Here is a 13,792-nt window from a genome sequence, read left to right on the forward strand (position 1 = left end):
GAAAAAAAACCTGAGCCTTGCGTAGGTTAACTTGCCTAAAGTCTAATCTTCTAAGTAGCAGAGGTAAAACTAGGACCCAATGACTAACACACTGGAATGTGTTGTGACTAGATGTACTCTTGTGGCCTTTGGTGTATCAGGGCATTAATATGGTGTACCAGAGAACACGCTTCGAGAATTTCACTTCTGCCCCCCAGAACAGGGAGGTGTGTGTCTCAGGAAAACGAGGTGTTAAAGTAGGTGGTGGCCTTGAGCCCAGCGCACTGAAGGTGGTTAGTCAACAGTTGGTGAACCAAGTTTTCTAAGTGTTCATTTTGCTAGATATGAAGGAAACCAGAAAAATGATTCCAACTTGGCCTTATTTGGAGTGAGAGGCAGCTAATTGTGCTTGCAAGTCTGGAGGTTTGGGAGACAACCAATGTGGGGAGAAGAGGGAAATACTTTAGAGGCTCACCTATTATATTTTGTGGGCCAAAACCCACCATGTCTGAAGTTCTAATACCAAATCCATTACATTACGACAAACATAGTGGCCAGATTGTCCACTTAGCTCCTCTGTCATCATCAGCTCTATATGTTTAAGAGGAGCTGTAGATTGTTTACAATTGAGTTTTCTCTAGTCAGCTAATAACCTGCATGTAAATAAGGACCATGTTTCCTGTCTTTAGGATTTTTTTTAAAAATATAAACCGAGTCAGAATATGATGTTTCTCAAACATAAAAAATCTTTATTGCTATTTCATCTTAAAAGGTGATCAAAAATATTTATTCTGCCCTTAACTCATAACTTTATACAGTGTCATGGAATGTGGCTTCATTTGTTTATCTTCCCCTAAAGCAAGAGAAAGCAGAAAAATACTAATGGTGCTTTTGGTTATGAAACTAATTCTACATACAAGTTAGAGAAAATTACAGTTTCATGCTAAAATAAAGTATTTATAAAATAAAATAATAGGTATTCCATTTTAAAGCAAAGCCATGAAAAAGATATTCCATTTTATTTTATTTATTATTATTGTTATTTTTTACAAACAATAGATTTGCTGCAACATGCTCTGGCTCATATTATTGAATTAAAAAATTTAACACATTTCAAAAATATCAAAAATACACTATAATGAGTCTTAGGACTACAATACGACAATGATTGCACAAAACTGTTAAGATATGAACTCACTGTTTGGATGACATCCACTGGCAACAGTGAGAGAAAACCCTATAGCATCTGGGAGAAGTGCATGAAATTTAGAATACAAGGAGCTTATGTGTGATTGAATGATCACCAAATGAGGGAAACAGCAGGATTTACTGTAGCTGCTTTTCTCAGTCTAGGAAGTGCTCACCCAACTATGGGGCAAAAGTCACTAACTGGAGAGAAAGATTAACTTGCCTCCATGACTGGGGGAGTCTGAAAGGCCCCACCCAGTAAGAAGTAAAAAGTGACACAAGACAGTTCTATAGTGATGCTGCAGACATCACTGAATGGCTTGGAGACTAATTATTTAATAACTGGTACATTTATCAATAACAGCCAAGTGCTCCGTTATGGAGGTCTCTTCATTAATTATGGAGTCGATAGAGAAGGTGAGCCTGTGGCTTCCAAGTACCTGTTTTCACTGAAGGTCTACATGGAAAGAGCATCATTTGATATTCAGTAGATCAGCCAAACCTAACTAACTGGCTCCATCTCCTGAAAAATAGCACTCGCTACAATTATAATAGCACCCAATGATTACCAAGCTGCTTGTGTTGGCTCTTCTATACACCAGGAAAATGAACTCATCGACTTATTGCACACGTACACTCTACAGTAGTATAATAAAGCCTTCACTTATGTTAGGAGTGGTAATTCAATGATTATGGTAGCACTGTTGCTTTATGATATTACAACATTCAAAATTTCAAATATATTCCCAATCCATTTGGATAAAAATAATACCATGGCTGCCAAGACGCATGTATTTTTCTTTCTTCCATGGGACTGCTGAACTGCTCCCATAAGCAGGAGAGATTCTTTCAGAAATTCTTCCACTTTTCTATTGAATGGGAGGTACACACAGACACCTGAGAATCATGCAGAGGCCAGAATCTCTGGGCTAGAGATCAGTGGTACTCTGCCCACCTGGGGAACACATCCTCTGGGTAAAGTCCTAGGAAGTAGGTTACATTCACCTGGAGACAGATTACTGGCTTTCACCACCTGACAGTCTAATTAGATCATACAATGACTGTGTAAATGACCTCATAGGTCAAAAGATTCTGTATATTTTTGGTAATGGGCTATGGCCTTTTTACCTTCTGTTTTAATACAGAGCAATTATAGAGGAAGATGAATGAAAGGAAGTTACAAAAAAATAATTAGTTTGGGTATAGCCTATAGTAAAGGTTTGCAATACAACCTCGTGTTTCCTGAAAAATCTACCACATAGAAGAACGTTCAAAATTTTAGAGTTCCTCTGACTGAAAAGTAACTACATTTACTTTTGGTAAAGTAATTTCAGAAGTAGGTTTTGTGGTGGTCAATAAGTAGGATGGGTAACAAAGAGAAGACAAGAAGAGGGTTCACAGATACAGGACAATTTTTAAGAGACTATACTACTAAAGTGGTATATTCCCAAAACAACTTTCTTTTCTAGACAATATCACTATTCTATAACTGAAAGGTTCTGTCTGGGTGGAAAGATGTTTTATGTCACCCATCACTATTATCTTAGGTGTTTCCTTCATTTTCATTTCCCCATATAAAAATAAGGCAACACACTATTGTTCCCATCTTTCTAACAGCACCTAAAACTTTGTATGAACCACTGTGTTCCCCACTTCCAATCAAGACCTGAGTTCTAAAATTCTGCAATAGCTGACCAGTAGTTTGACATAGGGAAGTCAAGTGTTCCTGGCAATTTGGAGACTCAAATTCGGACTCTTGAGGGGTTGAACAATATACAGCCATTGGAGTGGTATAGAATCCTCTAAGAGTGCACTCCACTGAAACATGCACATGGAGAAGGGGCCTCTGAAAAGATGAAGATACATAGCCATTTGTGGACAGGTCATCTGGTTTTCTACTATTGCTTTAAAAAATGTCTATTACGTTGTTTTGTACATCTGAAACTAATAAATAAAAAAATAAAATTAAAAAAAAACACTTCAAAAAACCCCTATATATGTGTATATCAACCTTATCTTTAACCTTTTGTTTCTTATGAAACAAATTAAAAATGGTCCCACTCTATTTTCTTTTTAATTGTGAAAGTATTCTAGAAATTCAAAGCACACTCCCCATTGGGTAAAATCAAGCAATGTCAAAATTTGTCGGAATAAATAGGAACTCATTTTCCTAAGTAAATCTTCTAATGGAAAAGGCAACAGAACAGAAATATGGAAGGAACTACATTTTGCTAGGGTTACATGGAATGTGCAAAAAATATAGTAAACCAGGTTTTCTGTAAGCTTAGGACTTTTCTCAATTAAGTCTTTCTTATATTAGTCATTGAGCCCAGTACTCTGAAACCATGTGAGGTGGATAAGCAGTTTTCAGAAGAGTACTCTGTTAAACATTAAAGAGGTGAACTCGTGACATTTTAGAAAAGTACCCTCTATTCTACAGAAGGAACCTGTCGAAATGTGAGCTCTACCCACCCTTCTGTTCTTATTCAGCCTCAGTCTGTTCAGGGCCATCTGCTGTAACTCAAGGTTACTTGGACTTCAGTGGCATCAGCCTTGGCCCTACATACTAGGAGACTGACTGCCACCTCCATCACATGTTATGGAAAGAGGCTAATCCCCAAATGTCTCCCTTGTGATCCGCTGGGAAATGTCTAGCAGTTGTCACTTTTGTCAAGTTCTTCTCTTTTTGTGATTTGGGGGGAAGTAGTCTTAGTCCTCACTCCTTTTCCATCTTCATCCCCAAAAGAAGAGCCTACTGTCCCAAAGGAGCTTTCACAGTCTGACATGCACCTGTCAAATCCATTTCCCAGGGCCCTTCCTAGTACCCTCGTAGAAGGCTCCAACAGCTGATGATCACTCTGCCTATGGACAAAGGTGCTGGGCTGCCTCAAAAGAGATTGGCTCGAGTGCAGATTCAAAAATAAAAACTTCACAGTCAATGAAAAGTGCTCTCATTACATTACATTACATTACATTACATACATAAATTATCTGTTTGATTGGTTCTACATTTCCAATAAACGTCATTTCGATAGGCTGTATTCTCGTAGAGAAGAATGAAAAGCCATGTGACTAGTCACATCACATCCCATCAGTTAGGTTGAGATATAAGGTGATTTCTCTGTCAAAGAGATCCATCAGCAGCAATCAGTAAAAGGAATCATCTTCAGTTACTTCCTCCACAGAAATAGTCCCTTTCCTGCCCAGGCAGGCAAATTCTCAAAATTATCCTAGGAGAGAAAGGGTTAATGGCAGGTGGTAGGACGGATACAGAGAACATCTGCTTTCTTCCCAGTAACTCTGGGAATTCCAATGCAGGTTAAATGTGAAGCTTAACACTGATGGTGTTGACTAGCTTATCCAGAACGAGACCCTGATAGCTCTCATCGTTTTTGGCTCCAAGTTCTACCCCCCTCATCTATGGTTTAGAAATGCAGAGGGAAAATGCCTCTGGAAGGGCCCCCCACCTTGACACAACACGGCCTTCCCGAATGTGGGGGGGACCCTGGGGGAGGATTACAGTGCTGTGTCAAACTCCTCCGGGAGCTCGGTCCGATCCTCTTCAGTGGGCTCAGGCTCAGGCCTGCTTTCCTGGTGGTGCTTCATTTGCTCCTTGACTTCTTCTTCTAGGTCACGAGGTACAACAAACTGATCCTCTGGCTCCAGCTGAGTGGGGGCAGCAAAATAGCCAGTTTTCTTCTTGGGTGCTTCTGTGGCCACTTCAATAAGGTTCAGGCTATCTTCTAGGGGCACAATAGAGCCATTAGAGAGTTTCTTTCCATAGAGACAGGAAGTGGAGGGAGACTTCTGTAACTCCATCCTGTCCTTGCTCAATGGCAGAAGTATACCACTATTCACACTGTTCTGTCTTCGGATCCCAAAAAATAATCCTCTCACATGTTCCTCTGGACATGGGGCAGGAAAATTCTCTGTGGGAGTGGGCGAGTTCTCAAGGTCCCTTCCCCTACAGCAGTGGATATCTACTTCTACTTCTACCTTGCTGCCATTTGTTATGACCCCTTCAACGGGCTGGTCATCATCACTGTCCAGACCATTGTCAGACTGGTTACTTGAGAAAGTCGCACAAGAAGGCTGGCGCTGGAAAACCCCAGAGGTGGGTGTTGGATGGAGGCTGCAGCGCCTCTCTGGTCTTGGAAGCAAGCCCGCATCCAGGCCAACAGTGTTATGTTCATCAGAAGCAGTGGATCCCACCTCACTGCTCACCTCTGAGGTGGACATCTCGCTGCTGAACTCAGAGGCAATCCCACTACTGGAGGAAGGAGTGGTGGGCTTGGGAGGGTCCTTGATGGTGGAGGTTGAAGCAAATCCTACAGTACCTGGAAGGCTCAGCCCATTCATCTCACAAGTGCAGCCTTCCTCACCAATGTTCAAATAAACCACCATCGCCCCCACATTGTCCTGACAACCATAGCTTTGGGCTAATGTGCACAGCTTCTTGGCAGCTGCTAATGGGTCTTGTACATGGCGTACTGCATTGACAGCTTCTGTATAAGACAAGTGTTCCCACAATGCTTTGTTTCCCAGAATCAGCAACTCATCTTGAATGGTAAGTGTTGTGGAAGATATGTGGGGCTTGGGGAGGATCCAAGGGTAGAGGTATGTACAGCCCAGCATCCGGGTACAGCAGGTCACCCCATTCACTTTGTTATCCTAGAGGCAGAATGCAAATTTTGAGAAAAATGCAACAGTGACATGTAGTTTATATCTTTCTAGATTACGATGCTTAGGGCTCTACAATAAAACAGAACTGATATGTTATATGTTTTTTCCTAGGATCTGCTTCATTTTAAATAGACTTACAAAAATAAATGTATAGAATTTTAAAAGGACAAAATACCATATGGTTATTATACCAAATAGTTCCAACAACTGGAGTTAAAACCAATTAAAATTAAGTGGTTAAAAGGCACCTCCGGGCCGGCCGAGTGGCGCATTGGTTAAAAGCTGGCTTGGGACGCCAGAGGGCCCCGGTTCGGATCCCACATATGAGGGCCAGTGACACTGCCCTCTACAGCTAAGATGCTGAACAACAGCTCAACCTGGAGCTGGGCTGCCCTGAGTCACCAGCGATGGCGTAGGCCGCAGCCCCTGCTGCAGTGGGTTGCCATGGGCTACTGTGTGTAGCCAACAGCCAGCGTGAGCGGCCAGCAGCCGCAAGGAGCAGCTGTCCAGAAGCTGGCGAATGATCTGCCTCGCCCGGGAAGAGCGCAATGATGGTGCCAACTTGGGCCAGTGAAGCAACGTCCTCCACAACTGGACTGAAGAACAAAACGACAGCAGCTTGTCTGTTCCCCTTCCCCCAATTCCCCAGCGCTGTTGCCATCCCCCAATTCCCCAATTAAAAAAAAATCTTAAAAAAAAAGGCACCTCCATCTCAAAAGATATTTGCTCTAACATAAAGTACAGCCCCTCAGCATGTCCTTAAATAGAGAAACACCTGTTAGAAAAATAAGCAGAACTGTCACTAATTCACCACTAATATTCTCAGAGAGGCTAAACCTCAGATGGGTCACTAAAAGTGATTTCTCATTTAAATAAAGGCACAGTTGGGACTGAAGAGAATCAAAAAAATATTAAATGGCTAAGAGAATCTTTGTAGCTAAAGCATTAACTAATCGCTAAAGTTATTTAGCCTAGAAAAGTCTGAATTGTGTAGCATAATTGACCTACTCTGTAAGGATTGTATTAAGAATGAATAGCAGATCAAGTCACAACTGATGTAATTCTAAACTTAGAGGAAAAGGAATAACCCCAGTTATAGATTGGGAATGTTCATCTGCCAGAATACTTTATACTGACTTCTTTTCAACATAAAACCAACAAAACCTCTCTCTAAAGCCATCAATGTATTTATTTCATTGTTGCAGTTATTCTCTGAGTAAAAATCTTGGCTCTCTCCTTTATAAGAATTTGTCACAAACTCTGAATTTTATTTTCCTCAGCTGTAAAATGGAAATAAAGGCACTTAACTCATGGAGAATATTGTGAAGATTAAATAAAATAATGAAATTACAGTGCTTAGCAAATAAGCAAACAATAAATGTCTGTGGTTAAAATAACATTTATAAACATATTTCCTACTTGTCTAGAACTCCCCTGAAGAAAAATCAAAACACTATCTAAATTCTGTAAAAAACAGACTAATGAAACAAAAAGGTATCTTTTTTTATCTTTCATTTGTTTAGACTGAAAGACTTTCTTAAGACTATTGCCTCATAATTCCAGAATCTTCATGGTATCAACCATCTTATAATGGTATTTTTGGTTTTGTGCTTCCTTCGATAAAATCTAATATGGACAGTCCTTATATAGAATTCTGACAGGACAGCCCAGAAATGGACCCACACTAATACAGTCCAGTGATCTTTGGCAAAGCAGCAAAGGCAATTCAATGGAGAAGCAAGTGCTGCTGGAACAAGTGGACGTTCACGTGCAAAAAGGAGAAAAAGAAATGTAGACACAGAGCTTACACCTTTCACACAAATTAATTCAAAATAGATCAAATACAAAACATGAAACTTCTAGAAGATAACACAGAAGAAAATCTAGGTGACCTTGGGCTTGGCAATAAGTTTTTGATACAACACCAAAAGCACAACCCATGAAAGAAAAAAATTCAGTGGGACTTCCTTAAAACTAAAAACTTCTGCTCTGCAAAAGACACTATTAAAAGAATGAAAAGACCTTCCATAGACCGGGAGAAAATACTTCTAAAACACTTATCTGAGGGCCGGTGGAGTGGCACATTGGTTAAGAGCTGGTTTAGGATGCCAGAGGGCCCCGGTACGAATCCCACATATAAGGGCCAGTAACACTGCCCTCTACAGCTAAGATGCTGAACAACAGCTTAACCTGGAGCTGGGCTGCCGTGAGTCGCTGGCCACAGCGCAGGCTGCAGCCACTGCTGCAGTGGGTTGCCATGGGCTACCATGTGTAGCCAGTAGCCAGCGGGAGCGGCTAGCAGCCGCTGTGAGTGGCCGTCCAGAAGCCGGCGCCTGATCTGCCTCACCTGGGAAGAGCGCAATGATGGTGCCAACTTGGGCCAGTGAAGCAACGTCCTTCACAACTAGACTGAAGAACAAAAAGGATAGCAACTTGTCTGTTCCCCTACCCCAATTCCCCAATAAAAAATCTTAAAAAAAAAACCACTTATCTGATAAGGACTTATTCCCGAAATTCACAAAGAATTTTTCAAACTCAACCATAAAAAACCAATTCAATTAAAAATGGGCAAAAAAAGATCTGAATAGAATTCTCCTTTGCAGTGAACAATGTTCACATGTAATTGCTAAAGTCTCTTGGAAAGTGTCAAGTGATGCTAATTTCTAAATCAGGAGGAAAAGCTATAGAATAGTAAATACTGATGCGTCATTATAAAAAATAAACAACAAAAAACCCACCAGAGCATATTAAGCCATGTACGATACAAACAGAAAAAATATTTGGAAAGTTTGCATTTCAGAAGAAGGATGTCAAATTATAGAACTTTTTTCTTCTGTTTGGAAATTAACCAAAGGGGGGACATTTACATTCATTTTCCACACTAGCTATACATCTAAAGGATCACAAATTAGAATTTTTTTTCTTTCTAATTAATTTGCCTTTTCTTTTTGCTAGTCATTAACTGCTCACTAGATTTTCTTCTAGTACCATTATCTGGCTTGGATACAATTTACAAGGTTTTATAGGAAGAAAATGGACCTCCACTGCCTCTGTGCAGAACACAGCATTCCCTAGACTTGGGGAGTAGAAGTAACTGGCAGAGAGCAACATTTACCTCTGTTATAATGGCTTTTTGGTCCTTCACCCTTTGAGCCTCCTCCGCATCCTGTTCCAGGCTGAAGACTTTAGAGAGGGGCACTGGTTTCCCACCTCGGCACAAGACTGCTTGGCAAGTGCCAACATTGGCCACAGTCAAGCTAAAACTACTTGTTGCATCGGCAGTGTCAGGGCGGATGTAACAAAGGAGAGCAGAGGAGCCCAGCTTCTGACCAGCCATGCCTAATTTCCTGTTTAGAAAGAAAATGAAGACATGGTACTAGTTTTAGAAAAGTGGTGGTCCTCCACGTCTGTAATTTCCTTGTTTTCCTGCCATGTGACTGTGAACCAGCCTCACCTTCAAGATGATAGTGAAGAGAGTTCTGCCTTCCACTCTAAGCTGACTGACAAAAGGAGTTTTACATAAAAGGGTAGGGTAGGGGAGACAGTGAAAGTATATCTTCTCTGATCATAGACTACAATGGCCTAATTCAGTGGTTTCAACTTTAGAGCATGAGAATCACCTATAGGGCTTGTTAAAACACAGACTGCTGGGCCCTACTCCCCGAGTTTCTGATTCAGTGGTAATGGGCTGGCCCAATAATCTGCATTTCTAACAAGTTTCCAGTGATGCTGAGGCTGTTGGACCTAGAACAACACATTGAGAAGCACTCACTTAGATTATAAGTTCCTTGGAGGAAGGACCATAATTTTCCTTGTATTTCTCTCATACACATGGCATCCATCCCCCAGCATTTGGTACACGCCAGTTAGCAGAGCAGATACTATCAAAAAGATCTAGTTTCAAACTCCAGCTCTGCTATTTACTGGCTGTAAATCCTCAGCAAGTTATTTTTCTGAGAAATTTTTCTGATAAAATACCCACTTCTTTGCTTAATTTGAAAATTAATGATACAGTATGAGAAATGCTTGGTATAGTGCCCAGCTCTTGGGAGGTACTTCATAAACTGAGTTCTCTTTCCCAAGTCCTTTATTTTGCCAAGTTCCTAACTCAATTCTATTACTGAAAAAAAAGGACTCCTTTCCCAACCTCTTTGCTTTGTTATAATGAGAGCGAAAACCAGCTCGGGCTCCAAGCTGTTCCATTTCAACCTTGATTATTCAAATTTACAACCTCTCAGTTGTGCATATCCTTTATGCAGCCCACCTGATGTGCAAGATGCTCCATTAGCTACTAAAATTTTCAATAATTTGGTTATATAGTGTCTTTGCCCTTAAGTGGCTTAGAAGATTGGTTGGTAAATCCCAGTAAGTACTCTAAATACACGAATCTGATCAGTGCTTAACCTTTTGTAGGTCACTGACTCTGGAGGATCTTATAAAAAGCTTTCCATATTCCTTCCCCCAAATGTACAAATGCATATATACACACACAACCTTCTGCACATGATTTCTGGGCTTTCCAGATCCTCAACAGCCTTTGAGTATAATAGAAAAAACAAAATGGCCCCACAGGCTCTTTAAAGAACCCAAGTCCCCACATTCCACACTGTTACAGGAGAGAACAGTCATGGCAGAAGGAGCAAAGTCTCACCTTGATCCTGTACCTATAATTTAGATCCTGACCTTTTAGCTTAGTGAGATTTATTTTCCGAAAGTATTGGGTTGTCGGAAAAGTCATGACACATTTTTGCAACGAAAAACATAGAAAAAAATACATCATGACTTTTCCAACAATCCAACAGTACTGAGTTAGGGATTGATTATTCAACCCACCTGCTTACCTGTGAGATACCAAGAAGGTATTAGCCATGAAAACTGTGTCATGAGTCGACTGCTGTACCTCCTCCAAAAGAACATCTGCCATGGTACACTGCAGTAGGCGAGGGAGCTCCTCATTTCGGTCCCCGTCAAACATGCCATACACAGCTCCCACCCCCTCTGCAAAGTTATCCACGGCTAGAGCTGATACACACAGCCTACCACAGAAATAGGAAAAAGACAAACACCAAAGAAAGTTATTGGTAAAAGCATTATTTTCCGGGGAGCCTTCTTTAAAAAAGTATTGAGGGTGGAGAAGAATTGTAGTAAATCTTAATCTACACATGAAAAAAGTGTTAGATAATTAAGCAGCATTTAAAAGAGTTGATGTCATAAGAAATGAGGAAATTCAGCCACATTTATGGGCAGTACATACTAGCTTTGCAATTTTACCAAAAGCTGGAAAGATTAAATGTTTTCTCTTAGTAGTGATTAAAGCCTAGTATTGTCAAACGCCTTCAGCTAACGACCCCCAGGATCACACCTGTGGTTGAATAACTTGGGTTTGTTATGCATGCAGCAAGGGAGAAGGCCATGGAACTCTGGGGTGTATAGGTAAAAGGGGGTTGCAAAAACATGGTATAGGATATGAGCTTTGGTTTGGTCATTTTGGGGAAGGTATAAAGAAAAGGGCGATCATACTAGTTGGGTGCTGTCGGAAAGCAGGGTCATTCCATAGTTGAGTATGTCAATAAATCTTATCTATAGGGAAAGGTTAGTATGAGGATAAAGCTATAATTGGTACAGAAAGTAGCAGTCACCCATTTTAGCCAGGCAAGAGAGTGTCTGGTATTCTGTGGCCTGTGCATTCATCTTATTTTTTCTCATTGGATCATGGTCTCAGAGGGATATTATCTGATGTTGGCATTCTGATTTGTTTATGTCCAACAGGAGAACCTGGCCTGGATTTCAGCACCAGATCAGTTCCCAGATGTCAAGAGCTGCTATTTTTCTTTCTCAGTCTCCATGGCCAAGATACTCACTTATTTCTCTGCCCTGCCATCTCAGCCAGTCCATGGCTCCAGAAGGTTGATGTAACTGTAGAATCAGTGGTTGGCAAAGGTTTCTGATCAATTTTCAGGGTTGTGATATGGCTGTGCAAAGGATAAAATGGGAAGATTAAACCATACATGCTTCTGTATTTTACAAAACCTATCTCAACAATAACATATTTTTATAAAATAATCTGTTGACAGAGCAAGATTCATTTCCAGAGAGACTAACTGGCTGTAGTGTGCTAGCCCACAGGTCAAGGAGGAGAGAAAAAGGAAAGGGGTAAGAGGAAGAAATAGGGGCCTAATATCATTACAATTGATACCATTCATTTCAATAAAAACTAAGCACAACAAAGATTTTTAAGTTTTAGCCAATTGTCTACTTATTTTAAGTATTTTGATACAATGAAGTCTTGGTACAATGAGTGAGCTTGCATTGTCTCTTAGATGTTGTAATGTAATGTGATCTGTGCCATCTAAAATATCTATGCCTGCCATGTAAAGATACTCGGGGGTGGGTGAGCAGTCATCATGATGTTGAATTCTAACATAAATGGACTAACCACCGGATAGAACATCCATAACTGAATCAAAGAATAGAACCGAGGGGCTTTATGGCTTCATTCATTGTATTCCTTTAAATAAATGAGGTCTCCACAGTCCTTATGAAGACCCACATAGGGCTGGTGGGACTAAGAACACATGAGGTTCAATTTCAAAATTTTTCATACCTAAATGTGTCCAGTGTCTTATGTTCCAGAACCAGATTTGTATTTCCAGTCAGGTCAAGGTCTTGTAACGTAGCAGGCAGAGCCTCTGGAATCAGGATTTCTGTCAGGTCATTGCAACTTAGGTCTACAAACTGAGAGGAAAATGGAGAAATCAAAAGAAAATACATCATAGGTAGTTAGTTCTTAACTCCCTAATGCTCAATCTCCTACTATATCCTCCAAAGGAACTTAATTTGTTCCCATGATCAACTAAAATATATTGTGATCTCAGACTGCCAGTTCCTTCTTCCTTATGAGAAGGGATCAACCTTATTCACATCCCTGCCATTTCCTCCTGTTGGGACATCATTCCAACACATATAGTACCTGGATCTGAGGCAACTGCAGTATTTCCGGGAAAATGCTGATGTTGTTGGAGTGTGCAACAAGGGTGTGCAGCCTTTTGCAGTTCGCTATGGTCGTGGGAATGGTTTTAAGCTTGTTGCCACTTAAGTTCAGTTCCTCCAATTGCTCCAATTTATTTAGTTTGCTGAAAAAGAAACACCAAAATACCACACTGCACCCACAATGAACTACTGCAAAGCAAGTTTAATAGCAGCCAGAATACAAAGGCGCCTGGTTTACTGCCAGATGACAAGTCATAATGAAATAATCAGACACCAGTAAAGGGCTCACCAAGGTGACTGCTCCTGCTGAATCATATGTGTGTACATATATATACATAATTTCATTCAAATTATACCAAACAATTCCCTATTTTCTTAGTTTTTAGAAACATGATTTTTAATGACTTTCATGATGTAGACAAATTTTTCTGTTATGAAAATTTTTTTTTTATCAAATATATTTTGGAAGATACTTATTACTCCATTGACGCTGTTTAAAACTTTGACCATGGGGTGGCTGGTTGGCTCAGGTGGTTAAAGTGCAGCGCGCTGGTTCGATCCCGATATGGGCCGCTGAGCTGCGGCCTCCACAACTATGAATGAAACAACTACCCGACTTGGAGCAGATAGGCCCTGGAAAAACACACTGTTCCCCAATAAAATAAAGTTAAAAAAAAAACAAACCAAAACTTTGACCTCCTTAATTGTCCCCTTACAGGTGTAGCCTGGCTACATTACATTTCTTCCTCCAGGAAGGCCAACCCAACCCACAGGTTCTGTGCAATACAGCCAGCTACTTTGGCATATCGTTAGCATCTTGCACTTATTACACTGCACTGCAATTGCGTATATACTTGTCTGTTTCCCCAACTGGACTGTAAGTACCTTGAAGATAGACACTGTAAGTTAATCATCAATGTTTACCCAGTACTTACACAGGTACTTGGCCACA

At 40.6% G+C, this 13,792-nt stretch overlaps 1 protein-coding gene across 3 annotated transcripts in view; it reads right to left on the bottom strand.

Annotated features, from left to right (window-relative positions):
- Positions 1–3,173: 3,173 nt before the first annotated feature.
- PHLPP2 (PH domain and leucine rich repeat protein phosphatase 2) overlaps positions 3,174–13,792 on the bottom strand; it is a 75,023-nt gene continuing 64,404 nt past the window's right edge. For all 3 annotated transcript variants that reach the window (XM_019654225.1, XM_019654233.1, XM_019654244.1), the window contains 6 exons: positions 12,821–12,983; positions 12,455–12,585; positions 11,712–11,822; positions 10,692–10,886; positions 8,966–9,197; positions 3,174–5,838 (listed from right to left, as the gene is read on the bottom strand). In XM_019654225.1, coding sequence (XP_019509770.1) covers positions 4,684–5,838; positions 8,966–9,197; positions 10,692–10,886; positions 11,712–11,822; positions 12,455–12,585; positions 12,821–12,983 — 1,987 coding nt within the window. In that variant the 3' untranslated portion in view covers positions 3,174–4,683. The remainder of the gene's footprint in view (positions 5,839–8,965; positions 9,198–10,691; positions 10,887–11,711; positions 11,823–12,454; positions 12,586–12,820; positions 12,984–13,792) is intronic.

The sequence above is a fragment of the Hipposideros armiger genome, unplaced genomic scaffold (assembly GCF_001890085.2).
Source record: "Hipposideros armiger isolate ML-2016 unplaced genomic scaffold, ASM189008v1 scaffold_9, whole genome shotgun sequence".
Taxonomy (NCBI): domain Eukaryota; kingdom Metazoa; phylum Chordata; class Mammalia; order Chiroptera; family Hipposideridae; genus Hipposideros; species Hipposideros armiger.